Below are 22,868 nucleotides of genomic sequence, written 5' to 3'. Positions count from 1 at the left end.
AAGAAGACAAGACGTAAGAACAACCTGTTGCACACAAACGTCAAGTAGAAAGCTAAAACTTGAACAAATATAAGACATTTGAAAAGTCCACTAGAGTCTGAGACAGTAGAATTTCAAGACAGACCTTGATCAAGCGACCTTTGGCATCAACACCTATATAACGGACAAGGTCTGTTAAAGATAATAATGATGCAGAATAAAAGTAGAAATACGATTTAATCTTCCACAATCTTATTTTATAATTTCGACCATACTTACTTGTGACGGGTATTAGTCCATGCATGGTTTCTGTGCGTAGCCTGAGAAGTATTCTAGTGTGATCCTGTCCTGCCATATGTTCATTCTTGATGGATATCACCACCGGGCCCAGGTTCTCATCAAACCCAACCAAGTTGATGTGCTCCTGCAAAGAAAGAAAATAACATGAAAATGCTGTACTTCCTAAAGCAACATGATTTTCTCAAAAGAGCTTATCTTAATTTATAGATACTTGATTTCTTATTTATAAGTAAAAAAATAATAACTAAATTTATATTTCTACTAAATAAATACTTCTTCAAACAATGAATCAACATTGTAAACACTGAAAATACCTATGTGTTTACCACAATTGAGCCTTATCTATCAAATTGAGTTCACATAGAGGAATACTTTGGTTATCGTTCCGAGAACGCATTAATTAGAGCCTTTAGTATCCTGGCTTCCCGTTTGCAAATAAAGGCAACAGGAAAATGTTGCACTAATTAGAAGTGGAATGATAAAACAAATATTGACAAAGCAACGGTACGTCCGGTCACACCCAATGACAATAAACCACGAAATATGATAGCAAGAAATTTATGACGCAGAAGGTTACTGCAAAAGATAGTGATTTTTCATTAATGGATTTTTTATGACATGTGGGTCAGCCCTATCGTTATATTCGTTTACAGACATATGCAATAAAAACATGGTTATATTCACACGACGAATCTGAAGTCAGCCATAATTTTTACGGATTTTTGTACCAAATTTGTGTCAAGGTAAACATCGTAATGTATGACTGATATCTTGCCTATTCATTCTTTACTAATATGATAAGTTCTATGTTAAGGCTCCGCAGTAATAACAACTTCTTTGAATATACGATACGGTTTCGATATAAATAAATAGGTACTATATAAAGATATCTTTTCAAAGGAAAAGCGATAGATCCAGATGTCATTATAATCAAATCACTAAACTAGCTTAAGGTGAAGAATCACTAGACATTTTTACCTAAATTAAAAATAAAAGTTAAATTTTTTTTTATTACTTTCTACAATTATGATTACTACATAGGTATCATAAGATGCGGTGTAATGTATCTTATTGTAGGTAATATAATCTTTGTGAGTTTCGTATGAGATCATCATTTGGCCTATTAAACTCTGATTCACGATTGCGTCAGGTTGTTAATTTTCTTGACAAGTGGCGAGTAATTCCATGAAAATAGAAATAGATACTACGACACTACAATGTGTACACGTATGGATGCGCTAATAAGACACAGTAATCATACAGTTATATTTTTATTATGCATTCAAAACGTTGTTAGCCGATTTTCTTTGATATTTTAAAATCTAAGGTCCAGCAAAAAATAATGCATTTTCAGAAGTTATACGATAATTTCTTACAGCTACGAATGTATTGTTTGCAACCTTTTTTATGTCATACTTATTGCTGATCACAGTTCTCTCGTATAGCTAAGTTCGGCTGGAGCATTTACTTGATGTTTTCATGAGGATTACGCTAAGGCATGCACGAATTTGTAATTGTAATAATATTTATAAACCTTAAATCAAATAGAACGACAGCGGTGCTGAATGCTATCAACAGGGCGGCAGATTACGAGTATTTGTAATCATATATTCAGTAAATGCTCTATTTCCAAAAAATAATTGTTAAGGCTTGTCTGATGACGACAACTTGATGCTTATATGTATGTCCATGAAAACATTCGTGTTTTAATAGACATGTCACGCGTACATAAAGAATACAAGGATTTCCAATTATCAAGGGAAGTGATAATAATTAGTTACATTGTTACATTAACCTTGCCGAGCCCTGTTTTACCCAGGCTAGTTGCAAGGTCGAAAAGTATTGTGTTTAAAACAATGTTTTTTTCTATCGAAGGGTGAACGTTTGAACTTACCATTTTCTCAATACAAAAATTACTTACGAGTATGAAATTATTTCAAATTGTCTTTTCCTTTTTTATATGAATGTTTATCAACATAAACCAGGCATAACAAAATCCGAAATTTACGAAGTTAATCAATATCACGCCAAAATTATACATAAAATTTTGTAACTAGTTTTCGAAACACTTACATTTGATCAATTTATACATCAGACAATCTTTGAAGAATGCATCGTTTAAAAATATATAAGTTCTTTAACAACTTTCTTATACTGACTCTAACAATGTCATATTTCAAGGACGGCACAATAGAATAACAATACCATCTATTCAAGCTAAGCCCACAAAGACATCGCTAGTTCGTTAGGCGAACCATTATACCAAGCCTTGAGTGCTTGATGCAGACGGCGAAAAAAGGAACTCTGAGACTGAACTCAATGCAATAGAAATGAGACATGCTCAATGCTGTACAAAACTTCATTACGTATGAAACAAAAGCAAACTCGAGTATCCGAGGCAATGAAACTCTATCCGTAAGACTGAGCTTAGACTATGCTAAGTTCGAACGCGTAGACAAACAAATGAGCAGATTACTCGAACTAATACCCTAGAATAGGCTTTGGATTGAAATGGTATTCTGAAACAACAAAAGCCAATAATGATCGATTGTCTAAAAGTCTACAATAGCTAAGTATGCGACGTGATCGGTTTATATAATTTATAGCAGTCTCAAGCAGTACTTCCGTTTGCGACTTGCAGAAACGTTGCCAGGAAATCATTAGTGCACTTAACAACGAAATAAGCCACAATTGTGTTGGTTGAAGTGTGGTTTTATTCGGAGAATGCAATGTATAAAGATAACACAATTTATTTTTGTATTCCGTCCGTTAAAGTGGAAGTAAAAGTTTTTGTTAGGTCATCATTGATATTTAATTTCAATCGTTTAGATATCGGTTTCAAGAAAGAGAAGTATTTGTATATTTATAAATAGTTTGTATTATCATAAAAAACGCTGATACTAATTTGAAATCAATATATGACTACCGTGTTTATAAATTTTAAGATTTTAATATTACTTGTATCTACAAGTAACAAATTATTATAGCGTTTCAATTGATTGCAGTATCGAATACCGATTTCGTAGAAACGAAACAAAAAACTTCATTCAACATTAAAATGAAATAAATTTTAATTTCCACATTTCCAACTCTTATATCGCCTCTTTTTTGATGACGTCATTGAATTCAGGCTTTTATGAAAAGCTCAAACGTCCATGACATTTCACTCTACCAGATGAAGTTTCTATTGTAACGACGTAGCCGCATCATACCCACGTCATTCCTCTGATTGTAGCTCGCTCGGGAGCACTTCTGCACCTTTGTGACGAGAACGTTATTTATGTGAATATAATATAATATTCGCAAGGATTAAGAGAAGTGGTAATAATTTGATCACCCTGAAAACTTGAATATGAGTACAAGTGACACTGCGTACGATGATGATTAAATGGAAGGTATTTATCTGTACATAAGTTACATCCATAGCATCCAATACCAGATAAATACTAACATCAGTTTTAGACAGTATTGGTAATACATATTACACAATAGTAATATTTACATAAACTACTTCTGTCTATCTAAAGACGGAAATGTGTTAAAAACGCATTTCTAACTGAAAATTTCGCAACACATTCCTCAACACCCGATATTTTTATATACCATTATCATTAACAACGCATCGCTCAAACCGGAACTTCTGATCTCATCCTGTCATCGTGCATTGAAAAATCCGAATTTATCGCTTGTCCCTTCTCGCGAATGCAACAAAGACGCAAATTGAAAGCTAAAGATGGTAATTGAAGGGACGAGGGGTTAATGCCCCTTCGAACGCGTTGATGGATCACGCCATTCAAGATGGAATGTCCCGGATTTCTTTTAAGACGTCCCAGGAAAGATTTTTATACGCATCACTTTGAGGATCAAGCCAGCCGTTATGTAATTTGTTGGGAATTTCTGATACTACTGAAACATTTGAATCCTTACTAATATTATAAATCCGAAAGTAACTCTGTCTGTCTGTCTGGTTGTCTCTTCTTCACGCCTAAACCACTGAACCGATTTTAATGAAATTTTGTACAAAGATAGTCTGAGACCCGAGAAAGGACATAGGATAGTTTTTATCCCGGAAATCCCACGGGAACTAGGGATGGCGATCTAAAATCGATTAATCGGAGAATCGGTCTTTTGGACCCAAAACATCGATATTTTAATCGATATTAGTAAGGATTGAATCGTAAACTATGCATTTGATCAAGTGATGATTTTTAGCAAAGTTGAAGGTATGAATTTTCAGATTTATGTATGTTAGTATGTTATATTATTTTCTTTTAAACGCGGGCGAAGCCGCGGGCAAAAACTAGTAAGTAATATTCTGACATTGAAAACAGAGGTTAAGATTTGAATCCCGCAAACCTATGATTTTTCTAACTTATTCACGTTTAATCAAACATCAATTACTTTGTCGGCGAAGGAAAATATCAGGAAGGAAAACTGCAGCGCTCCTCTCTATAAAATTCTCAAAAAATCCACCGAACATTTGTCCGCCTACGTAATGGCTGGTCTTTTTCACCTTTCCCCGATTTATTCAATCGAGCTGATGGCGGCTCTGAAACGGCAATCATTTCTGAGCACCCATCATTTCTTCTCCCAAACGAATTGTCCTCGAACCAATTTCGTCTTATGAAAGAAGGCATTTGCTTATTGCTTCCACTTTTCTTTTGTCATTCCCCGTTTATCTTCATTATTCGTTCAAATGACTCGCGGGAAAATTTCTAGAAATTTTATTTTAAATAGACGATAGTCATGGATTAATAGTAATTTAGAATATATTTTACATGACATCACTTTATGGATAAAGATTAATAAAAGCACTTGATAGGGTATCTCTAAAATCCTAAATTTGAAGGTTAACATAGTATTCTGCATTTCATACTTTTCCGTTATTTTTTACATATTGAGCTCGTATGTTTGGATATGTTTTAAAGATACCATCAAGTTAAGTAAACAACTGTTAGGATAATCAATTGTCATCCACGACTTATTATGAAGTGATAATAAGTTATTCTGAATATTTTATATTAACTTCAATCTATCCGCGATGGTATCAGTGTGAAGCAGAATGATTTTTATTAAAGAAAATATTTTAAAGTCCGCTCTATAGGCATACGTATTTAATCTCTTTGGTTTCACCCGATCACACTCCTCAAATCTTTATGGCATATGTACCCAATATTACGACATTTATCCTGAATTTAAACTGACATATCCCTTATTACGTCACCCAAAGCCTCAATCGGGCCAACATTCAGAGATTTAACAAGTTTCATTCCGGTGATAAATTTGATTAATGTAAACATAAGCCTCTTGGAAGCTGTTAAAATCTAATAGCCCTGTCGTTTTAACTTTCAGCACGAGTTGCCAGTTAGGATAGCCGCACACTACATATTTTGTAATATTTACTCGTAAAGATTAGGATAGAAAATGAACTCAGTGAAGTTGTGTAACATAAAAAATTGCCTTTATTTTAATTATCACGATATTTCATTACTATTATTATTTTTCTTAATCTATATTACCTCATGGGAACAACAAAGTCCGCTGTACGCAAAAACATGTATATTATGTGCTACTACCTTTACTCGTGTAACTGATGTACCCGTCAACCGTCGACTGCTATCGGCGATCAGCGTTCATTCATCTGGCCTAACCCTTGCGCTGCCGTGACCGCTTGACGCGGAAGGTAATGAACGTGATTTTTCAACAAAATTATTTCACGCTATGGAATTTCCTAGGAAGATTTAGAGGGTCCTTAAATTTTTAAACTTTTTTTTTCAATTAATGCTCAGATAAAATTGCTATAGATGTACGAGTAGGTATGCTAATATTTGTCAATTTTAATTTGATTAAATTCTTACGACTGATGTTTGTTATCAAATGCTATTTAAATTTTTAATGTTAATATAATGTTATTAATTTTTTTTAAAAAGGGTTATAAATGTATGCATGTGAAGTAAAATAAAAATGACATTAAAATAGTCAATCACTATTTTTTTCTAAACCCAAAAAACAACGATTCATACAAAGAAATTGTTTTTGTAAGGATTACAAGGAAATCTAAGGTCATGAATTAGATGTCCCATCTCACAAATTGTACATGTACGAGGCTAATCTCTTGCGAAAATCTTATAAAAAGCCTACAACAGAAATTCTGTTGCATCACGAACTTTAGTAGTTACGTATTACGTACACTTGTATGTTTTATTTGTACGTTCGGTGTGTGAACGTCTACTATTTGCATATTGCGGTCCCAATCTAAGATAGCATTCAGTATACTAGTGTTGCCAAGTTTTGGGTATATTTATAGGGAAGTCGGGTACCAGACGGTAGACATCTTAAGTAGATAATGTCATTACCAGTCCAGCGATAACTCGATTAAGTAATAGAAACGGTAATGACAAATGTCGAATATATTTTTACAGACATGAAGCGTTACTATTTATATTGTTTAGAGTTGACTAATTAACGTGTAGTCGGTACTATAAATCGATCATTATTATTACGAATCTTATTTTATCGTAAAGCCTTGGATTCTTATGTTTCTCAAGTTTTTAAGTTTGGACAATTTCTAGCTTTTAGCGAACACCTAACACCAAGTAGACAGCATGTGCGTTTTTACATCTACAAGGTATGTATATAATGTAAAGAATAAGGCTACATGTTTCACTGTACATATGTATGTTCTTTAGTCGAAATAAAGTTTTAACTCGTAAATTAAACGTGCTTGTAAAAAGTACTTTTGTTAAGGAAACACAGTAGTTATCTGCGAGATTCGTACGAGCGATAGTCGAGTACACACGCTTGGTTAAACTGCTGGGTAATGCTGTAATCTTCCCATCTAACTTGTGATAGGGCTATCGACAAAAAGTACAATAGAAGAATTCAGTAAAGTTTTAAAATAATGAAAATAGTGCGATCGTAGATGTAGTTACATTTAAAAAATTGGCAAATCTAATAAACCGTCAAGCTTCGCCGTGGGAACCAAAAAAAAAGTATATTAAACACTCATACAGAAATGAAATATCGTGTAAAAAATATTGCCAATCCATCGACTACAACTATAAAGTGGATTTATTTTAACTTCTAATCATGAGTAAGACATTCTCATAATCGTAAAACATTAATATCTGTGAAATATATTAGATATAGAGATAGTTAAAACAAGATGCACATTATGTTAAAGTATAAACTCCCTATAAACCTTCAAATTAGAAGCAGAGGAACCACGGTTGTTTAAGTCACACATAGTAGATAAAGATAGTCAGAGGTAGGTAGCAGTGTCATAAATACATTGTTACTTTCTTTCTATTCTGTTAACTTATCATTTGTCTTTCTCTTGACTTTTTATACATTAGTCTATACCAAATTATTTTAATTGAATCGTATTGCCGTTACTCCCTATATTAAGTTTCAAGGGCGAATTAGTACTCTTGGGAGTGCTTCCACAGGCTTTAGTTCCTAGAATTTATTCTTGTACTAATATAGTCGGAAGAGCTACTTGGCAATACTCTTGAATTTCATTTGTATCGATTCACAGTATAAGCAAAACATGAGTAACCTTCCTTCTAAAATGAAATACTTTTATTGGGTTTTAATTATATCTTTTACAAACGAGAATAGATGGCGTTGTACACAATCAGTTAGGTGAAAAGAAAAGTAATCAAAATTTTGTGTGCTGTCAAAAACAGTTATTTTGTTACTTAGAATTTTTTTTAATAAATAACTATTTTTCGTGAGCAAAATGTGTGTTACCTTTCGATCTAATAATAATTATCACGTATAGATAAGTACAGCCCTAGCCCTTCACTAGCGCGTCACTGAGCGTGAAACCAGTTACGCGTAGGTGATTCCAGACTTTCCCACTACATTTTTCGTAATGAGAAGGTGTATTAGTAGTATAGCCCTTAACGTTCACTCAGCAATTTTAATTGGTGGACGTCCGTTTAATTTACGATGTGAAAATCGTAAAGCGTAATCGTTTCTGATGCTCTTTCAACCCACATCTGCTTTAAATGAGCTGAAATATGAATGAAGTCGATATTCCATTAACGAATGATGCTTCAGTTCTGATTGCAATGGCCTCATATTTCAGAAATTAAAACATTAACTGCTTTAATTGTGTCCGAATTTGATTGAAATGAACGAACAATTTTCGGATTTATTCTTGTGGTATTTTATGTCAAAAGCCGGAATAAACTGTCATTCTGAATCAATCAATGGTTAGTGGTCACCCCTCGGCGCAGACATAGAAAAATATAGGTGTTTACAACGTGTATACAATACATTAGTTTTAATGGTCTTCCTTTTTATGATGGAACAAAATAACTCATTTACATGATAATTTTATTGACCCTATCGTAATATCCATCAATAAAAACTCACATAAAAATAAAACCAACGCACTTATTTATTTCATATCATAATCTGAAATCTGACCAACTATCGTATATTAAGAGCGAGCCTAGCAGAAGACATAATGGTTCGAAAAAAGAGAAAAAGCCCGTGGGTATGGGAAAGTTCACACGTGTTAGTAACAACGCCCGCTGATGTCAAATGTAGTAGGGCGGTGCGACCTGCGTGATGAGCGATGTGGTTCTAATTTAAAAGAAAACTGTACTTAACTGTTATAGGATTCGCATAAAATCTGTTATATTACGACATTATTAGTTTTATGGATGATTATTTATGAAGTTTGGCATAAAGTCCTTTGATATAGATTTTAGCAATAATTTTAACAGTCCAAATGTTCTGTGACGATTCTAGTTAGACAGCAAATAAAAGTTAGATAAACACGAAGCGACGTTTTTAAATGGTTTGTTTTTCTTAAATTTTATTAAACGTGCAATTAACCTTATTGTAGAGTTAACTGGCGCTTTCATCATCTGCAGTCAATCCGAAATACCATTAGATTCCTACTTGAAGTCAACCACAGATATTATATTTCTAGCACTAATTAGATGACATCTATCCGCTAAACTAATCCGCTACCGCTTATCCACTATAACGTAAATCTTAGATCGAACTAGTCGCTTGTATTGTGTTCCTCGACATGAATTCATTAATACAGATGCGTCTTTAAGGTCGGAGTAACATTGTATACTGTATAGTTTTCCTTTGAAATATAGATCATAGCGGGTAGTTGAACTTACTGCTAGTCTATTTATGGCATTATAGTTTTTTAGATGTACGAGTTTGTGTTTAGAAATGTTTATACGAGCAAATGGTAATGTATTTCTGTCTTTTTAACTGAAATTTATATTTATAAGGACTTAAAATTTTTATCCGTATACGAATTATTTTACGTAGTTGGTTACTTGGACACTAAACGAAATAATTTATTACTCGTTTATTTTTATTAAATAATTTTAAGTCCTATTTTAGGTACTATAGAAATATTTATTTGAATTTTAATTATCATTCCGATTTATAAATCTTATTAGTTATATTACTACAGATTTTTTTATTTAAAGTATTTTTATGTGATTCCGATTTATAAAGTTATTTATTAAATCGGAATCGGAATAATCAGATTACCTGGAATTTGTAGGCTAATAGTTATACTTGAATACTGCATGTATACATGGACATAGTATACTTTTAAGTCGCAATTATTTCGGGTATTCGCGTAGAAATTAAACACCGGGGTCTCGCGGAAGTTCGTTGAATAATTGCATATGCGCATGTAATGAAGGTTAACGCGTAAAAGGGCATCGACATTGAAAAAAGCGTATGTCAGTCCACGGTTCGGGATGTCAAGGGGATCGTGATAAAGTGGCCGTATTTCAGTGATGATGCAAAAAATACCGACCGTTTCGATGAAGCACTTAGTGTACTTCCCGTTTTATAGTATAGTAGTTCGGGGAACTATTCTCCCTATATGATTTCCAACTTTAAAATCGAATCACCTCTACAAAGCGCTATGTTCTGAGGAATTGTAATGAAATCAAATATTGCAAGCAGATAGGAAAAATGAACTAAAAGCCTATTGTACGTAGTATAACAATTTATATTTATCTTTTTGTTGCAACAGGGATTAATAAAGGCTTAACCCTGATACTAAACTAAAATCAGATGAAATACTTACTAGTGTTGCAACATAGCAATCAATCGATTCTATCGATCTAGGCGCCCCCAAATCACTAACGTATTATTGTCAATTACGCTATCGATAGGTACATTGATACGATTTGTATCGCATGCATCTGATTGCATTGCACAGCAAACGATATTATCGATAATGCTACCGATGTTAAGTAATTTAGAGTTAACACTGTCAAAGGCGGTAATCGATATTTTTGCAACATTTCCTTAACGCCCCTTATTAATAATCTGATTATTTTAATTAGAAATTGTCAAATTTTGATCTTTGCTAGATGGAAAATTAGATACATTTATTTTTATTTATAACGGGCGACAGAGATAGTACTGTCGATGGATCGATAGTCGATATTTCCGCAACACTACTAGTAATACCTTTAACTATAAGAGCAACTGCCATCGATATGAAGGATCATAATAATTTCCGGACGAGGCAGCGTCTGGCGAGTTCGCGAACAGCTGGCATGCGATCTGTTTTATTTATTTTAATTTTCCTGCGACAGACAGCGTGGCGCGGTAAATGTCAAGGCAGATGAGTTTCGCGTCAGATGCGCAAAACGTTTTGTACGAGTACTTGAGTTTATGCTTTTTAAGGCATTGTTAACGTTTCATACTTTAATGCCAGTACTAAATTTTCAGATCGGACTATTAATTAACAAATGTGTCAAAATGTATGTGAGAATTTAGATGATTAGTGTATTTATATGGAATTAGTGAATGAAGTGACGAATATTGAAAACGAATTTCTTAGAGCTTTTCTAGATTATATAAGATTTTGCAGATTTTTTTGCTTCTACATCTTTTGGTTTAAGCTGTGCATGTTTATTTGGTCGATATTAGAATCTATTTTTTAACACAACATATATTTTAGTGTTCTCAAAACTGACCAGTTTTTTTAATTTTTTGTCTATCTATCTTCCTGGCTGATCAGTGATCATACAATTTTTAAAGCGAGTTTGATAACATTCGCACAAAAGTAGAGTTAAATATTACGTCATAGATATTCTTGAGCGAAATTTCTTCTCAACTTCAAATATTTATGTAATCTCCAAGTATTTTAATGATTCCCACAACTTTTTATCACCATTAAAGAGAGCGCTAGTCACGATTGCAATTATTTCGTGATTTGATTTGTAGTTTCTTTTACTAGAGTTGAGCAACTTTTTGCACTGCTATTGACATTTCAATCTTAGATCGGCGCACGAATTTCACGGATCATTTCGTCTGTTACAATGAAGATATTGGGAACTTTTATTATTGATTAATGATTTGACTCTAAAAGACTGAAGTTATAAATTTAAACAAGTGGTGTTCTGTATGTAAAGGTTTATATCATTTAAATGTTTGGTGATATCCTTAAAGTGAAATAGTTGTTTTCGTAATCGTTCGTCGAGCATCGTCATCCACTTATTATTGTCCCTGCTGGACTTTCAAAGTGAAAGGGGTTTAAGCCATAGCCCACACTGGCGTATTGACAGAATTCACATGCCTTTAAGGTATTTTTATACTCTCTCGGGTGTGTAGGTTCTCTCAGAGGGTTTTACTTCACAGATAAAGCAAGTAACTTTATTTTTAATACGCATATAACTTTGAAACATCCGAGGTACATGGGTTTCGCACATCGGACGGCTATCTGAGAGCCCGTCTTACAAGACTAAAACTTTCTTTCAGCAGCGAACTTCTAGATTTCCAGCTTACCTTTCCAAGAAAGAATCGCCTGTAGCACTTGGCGGTGTCATCAGTGTCGATGTTGTACCGCCTGGAGTTCTGGCGAGGGGTTCCTGGCTGCGGACGAGGCTCGTTCTCCTCGTCCAGGGGCGTGTCGTCGATCCCGTCCACCCAGTAACCGCCGCTCGGTGGGTGCACTATGGTCGGTGGGGTGCCTGTGGAAGAAATTCATATTCATTAGTCATAGTATGTATTATGTTCAAGCATATTATCATATTAGCATATATTCTATCGCAATTGAAAAGCTGTCTTGCTTCGTAGATAATGATGCCTTGGGAGTAGAGGAGAATGCTTGTCTCCCGTGCTTATATACAGATTTAAATTTACGGATCAGGTTTTACGTAATCATGATTTACCGATTGAAAAACACTGTTTATTATTATATCAACCACAAATAATAAGTACGAGTAATATGATTGAAGGTCTACTGAGGTCGGCCACAGATGTGTTGTTAAAGACAAATTTGGTTTATCCCGTGAAATTATGTTTCTTTATCATCATCATTCAAGAATACAGCAGCGCCCAATATGAGGCAGATAAATGTGATAGGGTACCACAGCAAACCAATCACGAAGAGTTCATCACGAATCTCATAAAACCATGTAAGACACCAAATAAGCTGGAAATCTTAAAACGAGTATTACGTTAGACAAATATCCTTGTGTTAAAACAAAAAAACAGCCGTATTTAATTCTCTCAGCAATTATGATTTCCGACTATTACAATTATTAACACAGTTTTTACATTAATTAAATTTTGTTACTTGGCAAGTGTAATTACAGTTTTAACGATTTTAAGACGGCAAATTTAAATAATGCTACCCAATGTATCAATGTGAATCGCCCCCAATAAAAAATCTTAGAAATTGCAGACACAACGCAAACTACATACAGTTAATAAGATATTTTGGACAGAAGTTTTTTACTATGAAAAATGGATTGATGACCAAAACTAAGTTTAAAATACGGTAAGTACCTTACATTTTTAATAACAATATCTATATCTTCTCTTAAGTTCATAGAGACGACTATTTGAGACTATAAATATATATCTATGTCTTACTTACTTATTTAAACTGTAGATTGGCTACACTACGAATTTGTAGGACAAGTAAATTTCCTCAGATTTTTTTTCAACTTTAACACTAATTCTACTCTTATTCAATTTTAAAATATTACGTACGAAATGAATGTTATATTTCTTACAAAAGGAATTAAAGAGTTATTTTATACTTTAAATAGGGGTCCTGTTAAAAATAAAAAAGCCGACGGAAGCTCGCACTAAATAAATCTAATCATGCTTAAGTCCTTTTGTTCCGTTAAAACCGCATCTAATTTCAAACAGGCTATTCTAGTCTAGACCCGCTTTTGTGAGGATATTTTTACGAGGCTTTCAATATGGAGTCCTGTGGGATGGCTATTGTCCGCGATCTCCCTTCATAAAGCATGCACACAGTAGGCATACATTATATGCATAGCATACATTTGGATTAGCGCGAAATTGGGAAGTCTACAAAAGGTAGCTTTTAAAACACTGACATTTTAAAATTTTCACGAGAAATTGTTAAATAAAATGTATTAACGCCATAACCATTTTATTCTACTAACACTAGTTCCAGGTCACATTTGAAAAGTTTTATGTTAGAATAGGGACTTAAACACACTCCCCTAAGTAGTAGAGTAGCTTTCAGCATCATTACAATAAGAAATAAATGTAAATAGAAATAGAATGTAGGAAGTGCGTTACCACCTTCAATATCTTTATATTACGAAGTATTCTAAATATACAAAAAAAAAAATGATGAACCTACATCATAGGTATATGTAAAGTTCCCGGATTTTCCTGCCATATATGCTTTTGATGCAAAGAAACATATGTTTAAAATACTCAACATCTGATACTATATCAGAACCAATCACCATACGTTGCGATACACACCACATGTCTCGTATATTCCAGTATCGAAATAAAAGTGAACAGGGACAAACGATTCCTAAGGGCGCCGGTGGGCTATAGATTCATATCCGGTGTCCACGCGCCCGCCCGTAACTAGTATTGCATAGGTTTCAAAGCATATTTTTGTTTTTTTCGTTGCCTTACCTATAGCACCGATTTATGAGTGCTGTGTTCTAGTTTGAAGGGCGCGTCAATTACTTTTTTTTTTATAATATAGGAGTAGCAGACGAGCATGCAGCTCACCTGATGGTAAGTGACTACTGCCGCCCATGGACATCTGTAATCAACTCCAGATAGGATTAGATATTCCTAACTGAGGTCGGCCACAGATGCGCCGCTACCCCTGAGGACTAAGCTGGGACGCCTCAGAAAAGTCTGTCTCCCGTACCACACCCTTCAATACGGAACACAGCAGCGCCTAACACTGCTATTTAATTAGGTAGAAATAGGTGTGGCGGTGGTGCCGCCGGAGTCGAACCAAAAGGGTTCTACCACCTTCAAACTTACTTAAATATTTTTATTTATTTATTTGTTTATATCTAAGTATTCTTAGTATTTATAGAACAGTAATTAGATACGTAATATTACTTAAGCCACAGATGCTACCGAGACCTAAAAGCGTTTAATAGGTGCTATAACTCTTTGTGGTTCGCCGGTTGTACTAATTACTTACGCCTTGAAGCCACAGAGTAGCTTTAGTTAGATCTACACTTCATAAAGATATAAGAATATAAAAAACCTATACTCAGTAAGAAGAGATTTGGTAAGGGAGATATACTTTTCCAATGCATTCCAGCTTAGTCCTCAGGGGCAGCGGCGCATCTGTGGCCAACTCACGTAGGAATCTAATCTTATCAGGGGTTGATTAAAGATGTCCATGGACGGCAGTAGCCACTTACCATCAGGTGGATGCATGCTCGTCTGCTACTACTATGTTATAAAAATATCAAATCATAGTCTAGGAGTAGTAACGTAATTATGGTAAATTTTAGACTCCTATGTAAATTTGGTTACATCAGCCTATAATGGCATATATTTGATGACCTGTCGATATGAAACTGGTTCCGATATTATCAGTACACTACTACACAAACAGTAAAAGCTAAACCCAATGTATCGATTATTGCTCGACATGCTTTATCTACATTAACAAATGTAAACAAACATAATGATATAGGACTCGAATGACAGCACAGAAAATATAGACGCACCTACTAACGTACCCACGTACTGAAAATAAGACATTACAACTTTGTGTGGTTAAAAAGCAGTGATAGCCTAGTGGTGATGTAGTTTGATACTCGGCCTTTCGATCGAGGGGTCCGAGGTTCAAATCCCAGGCACGCACCTCTGATTTTCAAAAATTATGTGCGTATTAGAAATTAATTTTCAAATGCTTAAACGGTGAAGGAAAACATCGTGAGGAAACCTGTATACCTCATAGATGCATAAAAAAAAGCTCAAAGGTATGTGAAGCCTACCAATACGCACTTGGCCAGTGCGGTGGACTATGGCCTCATCCCTGAGTGGAGACCTGTGCCCAGCAGTGGGAAAGTAATGGGTTGATGATGATTGTTAAAAAGCTTAAAACTATACATAAACCCAATACAGCAAGTGAACATAAATCTTGTAAGTTTATTTGCGATTCGGAGTAATAAAGATTTTCATTACATTATTTAATAATAGCTCCATCTCAATAGATGGAGCTGTGAGTGAAGAGGTAATTTTCTAAATTTATAGAAATAACGTGATTTCAATAAAATGTTGTGAGTATGAAACGCGTATGTTTGGTTCTTGTTTGAACGACTTTTAATACGTTTGGTGAAGTTACTGGTTTTAAGTTTATAGTAAGGTATTTGGTTTTAATGACAAATGAAAACTATTTTATAATACCCCTTTCATGCATAAACATGTTCCCTTATCAAATATGTTTCACAGTACATTAACAACATTCACGTTTATAAGGACGTGCTTACACTGAATCTCAATTCAGCTGGGTCCACCCCTTTTATATCCCACTACTGGGCATTTCTTGCCTTCGCAACTGAGGAAAATATTATCTAAAACGTAGGTTCCAAAATGTTTTGTCTCGAATACCATAGGCCATGTTTTTCGGTTTTGAATGGAGGCATACCAAGCTTAATTGTATTTTACAAGTTCATGACCTCCAGATGTGTTTTTGTCTGAGTTCTAAGTCTTTTTATAGGGGGTCGATATCACATGGATATCACTAAACTGTTAACTAAACCAATTTGCGGCTTCAATCTCCTATTATACCTACCATTCACCACTTCATTATCACTATAGTTAAGAACATCTTCATTAGATTTTTATAATATGAATCGTAGTTAAATAAACTACAGAATTACGTCAAAATATTTCGTCATTGTATATGACACCACCCTTACTCCAAGGAAGTCGTCCCAACTCCGCCGACAGTGATTTCCCAAGATATGAGCCCGTACCCGCCACCTAATTTAATTAACGCCTTAATCAACTAATTTGCGGCGTAGAACTTTTTGCCAGGTACAAGAGTATTACATTTCGTTCCATAAATAAACTTGACTTCAATGCTATTAAAATCATACTTGAATTACGATTAAAACGTATTCACTTTTGTAGTAAATGAGATATTTTGTTCCCATTTTGTTTGTGGAAAACCTTTGTACGTAACAAAATGGTAAAGAGATGTCACAAGTCATTATATTATCTGTATTATCGTGGGAAATACGACAAAGTATTTTAATCTGTGATATTTTTAAAAAGATACTGTTGCGTGATAATTTAATGAGATTAAAGTTTTTACTGACTAGGAATTTGTATACCTATCTCGTTTACACATTATAGGAAACGAGCGAGATACAAGTAGAAATGCCGCCATTTTGGATTTGGCGTTTTTGAAGTCTTTTCAATAACGCATATGTTGTTTCATGAAGTCCTACGTGAAAGCTATTTTATTTAAGGTTATGTTTATGCTTGTTACTACTTCTTTATACAAATAGCAATACTAAGTTGAAACGTCTCGGTATTTATCCCTTACTTGCTTGTCTTCCCTTAGCATCGGTTAATACATCTGTTATTAGACAGAAGATGTGGCAGTGGGTCTTGAGACAAAACACAAAGAGTTCTACCACCTTTTATTTTTTTATAGACACCTGCGTTTTTATATTGCTATACTTATTTTTACGTATGTAGCGATTAAGATAATTATTTGCACGACAGTCAAAGAAACAAGCAAACTCTTTTAACAGTATAGATAGATGAATTTCAGCAGATCACTGCGCATAGCTGAGCACCTCTCTAATCCACAACACTTTCACGCTGTTCTCAACATTTCCTCTACTTTCGCTTGCAAATCGTTTGCAACAATAATGAAAGTTATTACGCATTAGATCGTATGATTTTGATATAAGCACTGGTTTATATTAGAAATGCAAATTTTATGCATCTCACGCTGTAAAGTGTCAATGTTGATAGAATTTATCTACATTTCTTGCAATGCAGTTATTAGGATTATTTTTATCTTGTTTAATTTAAATAACGATATTGTTATTGTTTTTTATGTTACTGTAGAAATGTTATCTACTTGTTTAAAATCGGAATCGGTTCTGTCTTGACTGCAGATGCGCTGCCGCTAAAGACTAAGATGGCTGTCTCACATATAAGTCAGGCAGTAATAAAACTTATTTAAATATTTCGCTAGGAATCAAATCCAGATTTATTTGTATAGCAAGTGATCAAGGTGTTTTTAGTCGAGATAATATATTCGGATTCTTGTTTTCGTAAACCACAAGAAAAATGCCGAATTTCAACCTCTACTCCTAAAACAGATTTAGTTTATTTAGTCACTGACGTTGCGTAAACTAATTAAAAGTTTTCACGTTTCGAGCATTCGTTACTTTGAAGTCCTGATGGTGTTTACTACCTTGTCACACTCCGAACGCTAAAGCGACAAGCTACTAGTATTTACAACATTTTGTCTCAGAAATCGTTATTTTACGTCACTATAACTTACATATTGTTAAAACTTGGTACGCCTCATCAAGTGAAATAATTTTGTTTTTAATTACCCAGGTACTTAGTTACTTATTGAGTTACTTGGCTATTTATGTAGTTGTTTTATTAACAAGGCCACTTGTAAAGTTTCAGACGAAGATAGTGATATTTACAAATTTATTATCATTTAATGATAAGGGACACATGCATAAGGTTTATAAATAAAACAGGCCTATTCAGTGGAAAAGTTACCTGTTTCTATAGGTAGAATTTTAGATATTTTTTTTATTTTGTAAAAATTTACCCAAAAACTAACGATGATTTTTTTTTGTTGCATCAATAAAAAGTTATGCAATATTGTTAGAATAACCATATTAGATTAATATTAATCTTATATGGTTATTCTAACAATATAGCTTCATCACGCTCAGCATGCCAGCATGATATGAAACACCAACCTCACACTCGAGACAGTGTTTTCAAAATGCCAAAAATTGGGAATATTTCTGTAACAAGGGGTAATTTTCGACGGAAATTTGAGTCGGGCTTGTAATTGTGTTATGGTTCAGCGGGCGGACCTTTTAAATGCTCGTCAAAGCGTTGAAAAACGATGCAAGTGACTGGTTAAATTCATTCTATCTATCTATAGCACATAATAAAATCGTACCTATAAATATTTGTATTTAAAATGTGTAACGCCATCTACATTGCCACTTATAGAAGTAACAAAATATTTCATGAAAATAAAGTGGCATACATGCGTGCGAGACGTGCGTGGTATTAGCACGCGTGGAAGCGCTCTAAGTCAATACTACCGTTGATATACAATATATATCTACAGTCAGATGCGTTTTACAACCTATATTGAATATTTTTATATCGGATAATTTTAGAATAAACATGTAATAGTTGTTTGTATGAAAATATTATTTTATTATACCGAGTGAATCCGTGGGTGAAGCTATTTTAATAATATACAGGTTGCTACACCCGCAACGGAGGATCTTGGCCTCTCTAAGTAATTTAATTAGAGAATTATAATTATCTTTATTGTATTCTGAGAAATCCTTTGTTCGTTTTTAGCGTAAATATGTAACAAATTACGAGTATATCATCTTATTTTATTTGAAACATGTTCATGGTAATAATGACAAAGTATTTTTATTATTTTACATGCTGCAGGAATAGAACAGAACATCTTTGTAGTTAAGAATGAATACTAAAACGTATAGGTTAGTATAGTATTTTGAAATATCTCTTGTTTTATTATTTAAATTACAACCGCTTCTAAGCACTACTTCAATATTCAATCTTTACCTTATTATTTCATATTTACCTTTAACTTTGATAACCATAACCATTACAAACTATTATATGTATAACTAAGCAAAAATAGATATTTGAGTTCTGAACAGAATAGGATTCATTGAAGACTACAATGATTTTAAACTGTGTCTTGTACACCCTTAGAAGCATATTTAATAGCGCACAATAACTGAAGCATTTATTGCTGGAGACATCAGTTATCCTACATAAACGCTAAGGAAAGCGTTGGAGAAAATCTTGTATTAAATAAATACTAGTCTTTTGCTCTAAGGGGTAAACTGATATTATAGCATCATAAAGCCTCTACGTAATATGTATTTTCTTTGTATAACAAAAAAATTCTATTGTAGAATAAGACTCATTAAAAACTTTCATTAAAACGAAAGTTCTTTAATGTTTCATGTTGCTACAACATCTTGTTTAAACGATAATAACAAGATATTATAGAGATTAAAAATTATATGCGATGAAGAAAATTATAGTACAGTTAGCTTCGTAAACCTGTTTCTAGCTGAAGGTTTATTAATTAACTTTTCCGTTTATCATGTAACTTTCTTCTGATGTCGAGTTTAGGTACGTCAAGATAAAAACAAAACATTTTAATTTGAAACCTATGATTGCAATCTGATTTTGGAGTATATCTAAAATTCTTTACATTTACAATGTTATTCTTGTGTAACTGTTTAAAAGGCGGTATAAACAATATGATTAGACACGAAGGGTACCACCGCCACACCTTTTTACAGCATGGAAAAGCTCTTGCGTTTGAGCGGAAAGCTGTGCAACCCCGTTAAATTACATATGACGCGACCTACTTAGACGTCTAGAGTGGCAGCAGATCTGTGATCGACCTCGGGTAGGCATCTCATATAAACTTGATTATAGAGACCAGGTGGCATTATAAAGGTAGGTACCGTCTGAGACTGCGTGTTTGCTTCTTCAGTATTATAAATAACTCCTTACCAGGTTTAGCTAGGGTCTCCTCCAGCAGTCGCCTGCTGGCCTGGCAAGCGGCCGCGACGCGTCGCTGCGCGGCCGCCGCGCCGGGCGACGGTGGGAGCCCATGGGGCGCTGGCACCCTGCCCTCAGCGTACGAGTGCCGCTCGACAGACGCCGCTGTCGCTCCCACTGATACCGATCGACGAGACTCGATTCGCGTGCTCTGGAAATAAACAAAAATAGATATAGATTGACAATAGATAAAAAAAAATCCACATTATTTTTGAATATGATAGAAGTATAAATTATAACTATGATGAAACTGAAAGACTTCTTTCAGTGGTCAATTGACCTCTTTAAATCCCCTCAAATACATTAAATGCACACTCTCTCACTAACATACACACACACACACAATACACACACACTCACACACACACACTCTACACACACACACACACACACACACACACACACACACACACACACACACACACAAAGTTGCAGTTGGCTAAACTATAGTAGATACATATTTAAATTTATAACTTAATTAATTAATAATTTAAACTATTTTATAAATTAAATAATCTAATTATGTTAAAAATCAGAAGTAATATTGCTATGTATAAGTTTATATAAATTCCAATAAATCAGATTATATAGTAACTCGGACACACTTTAGGGAGAGTTCAGTTGCCTATATTACAGGTTTTTTTTAACCCAGTTTAGGCAGCTGACGATACTTAATTTTGTAAAATAAATTACTATTATATAAAGATTACCTCGACAACATCCAAATATACCTTTGTAATGCTTTATGAAATAAAAATTTATTATTATTATATTATATTATTATTAAGTATTCGGTAGTTTGGGTTTTTCTAAGTGTATATTCTGTCCCAATAGAACTTATAGTATAAAGTCGAAAACTTTATACGAGTATATAAAATAATTTTCATTAGATAAATAAACTTGTACTCCGCATTATGCTAAGGTTATCACGTTAAGAAAAGACTGTGCTCAGCAAATGGGCAACAATGGTTTAATGATGATAAAATCAACACAGAACAGGAGTACCTCTTGACAAGCCGATCACAGACACATTGGTAGTTATAGATCCAAGACAAACGCCTCGTGTAAATTCACAAATGGACACTCAAACCGCATACAAAGGCACAACGAGATACTAGATAAAGCAGAAATTGCCAAGACCTACGCTACTTAGTAGATGGAACAAATTTCGTAAGCCCTAACCCAAAACCCACTTTAGCAAACGTTGCAAAGTTCGACACAGCTCAACAGCGTCTCCAACTTAATTACAAGCTGATGCAACATCTGAGACCCAGTCTGTAAGTAACCAACACTGTAAGTCACAGCGATAAAGCAAGCAAGAGCTTTTATCATGTCATATTCCGTAACTAGCTATTAACCTATAAAGGTACAGGACTATTTGTCGTGAACACTGCGCTTATCTCCGCTGGAATAAAGCCAACTCCATGCAGTTAATATACATGCTGTCGTAATGGATACTAGTTTTAAAAGTCTAAAAGAAAATATATTATACTCTGGGTGGACTTTTTAATAAGGCATTATTGCAGGTAAAATGTTATATGTCTTCTTCTTATATTTTTCTTTCGTAAGTATTATGAAAGAAAAATGGTTTTAAAATAAGTAATAGGTTCCAGTGAGTGCAATGTAGTCAAAGGATATATTATTTATTTGGTTTTTGTATAAAACTAACACAAAGAATACTATCAGGAGACCCAACTACCAGTAGGTGGATAATGTTTGACGAAGAAGAGGAATGACGACGACAAACAAATAGAAATAGTTACAAGGATACACTAATAAAAGTAAGTCAAACAAAATCAACAATTTAACTAGAGGTCGGACCTGAACCCCTAAAACGAATTACCGGCATAAATAATTACGAGTACATCTCTGCTGCATCTTTAGTAAACGCATATTCGTACTAATCGATCGTTTAAAATCGACGATGTATAGCCAGTAATTAAACGACTACATTAACTCAGAGTGAGAGATCAAAGGCGTTTTAATCGACCAGTTTGTTGATCCTAAAAATGGGACGCCATAGTTCTGATTTGAGAAGTTCCACGCAATATATTGTTCGAATAGAAGGAAGCAGTAAATCTCCGGTACAGTAGGCGACTTAAGTAGCGAAGCGTGCGGTTCGTTGACCCAACGCCGTGGGATCCCATTATTGTGGTAACTGTATCATTCCGCAATGGATTCGCGGTAACCATTTCAATGAAGACATTTTGGTAGATGGACTAATTGTACTCATATTACCGAATTTATTGAGGCCGCGAGCGAATTGAATTTGTGAACGCAATCTGCCTACTCATTTATTTGTGCCGGAAAGTTCCAAAGATACGGTTCGGTTGAAACGTAACGACAGGTGTCGGTAACCAATTTTCTGGATCGATTTATTACAATTGTAAAAGTATAACTAACTGCGTGAAGGTAAATGCTTTATACAAGTCTTAATACATTGTCATATATACAAGTTTGAAGAAGGAGTAGCT

General features: G+C 34.2%; 1 protein-coding gene across 10 annotated transcripts in view; it reads right to left on the bottom strand.

Annotated features, from left to right (window-relative positions):
- The window catches only part of RapGAP1 (Rap GTPase activating protein 1), a 383,574-nt gene that overhangs the window by 8,491 nt on the left and 352,215 nt on the right, over positions 1 to 22,868 (bottom strand). For all 10 annotated transcript variants that reach the window (XM_073088859.1, XM_073088857.1, XM_073088860.1 and 7 more), the window contains 3 exons: positions 20,347 to 20,545; positions 12,076 to 12,260; positions 259 to 403 (listed from right to left, as the gene is read on the bottom strand). In XM_073088859.1, coding sequence (XP_072944960.1) covers positions 259 to 403; positions 12,076 to 12,260; positions 20,347 to 20,545 — 529 coding nt within the window. The remainder of the gene's footprint in view (positions 1 to 258; positions 404 to 12,075; positions 12,261 to 20,346; positions 20,546 to 22,868) is intronic.

Source organism: Epargyreus clarus, unplaced genomic scaffold (assembly GCF_041222505.1).
Source record: "Epargyreus clarus isolate Ecla_fem2 unplaced genomic scaffold, WU_Ecla_fem_2.2 ptg000027l, whole genome shotgun sequence".
NCBI lineage: Eukaryota > Metazoa > Arthropoda > Insecta > Lepidoptera > Hesperiidae > Epargyreus > Epargyreus clarus.
The sequence above is the reverse complement of the archived record's forward strand: the minus strand, read 5'-3'. Positions and strand labels throughout refer to the sequence as shown.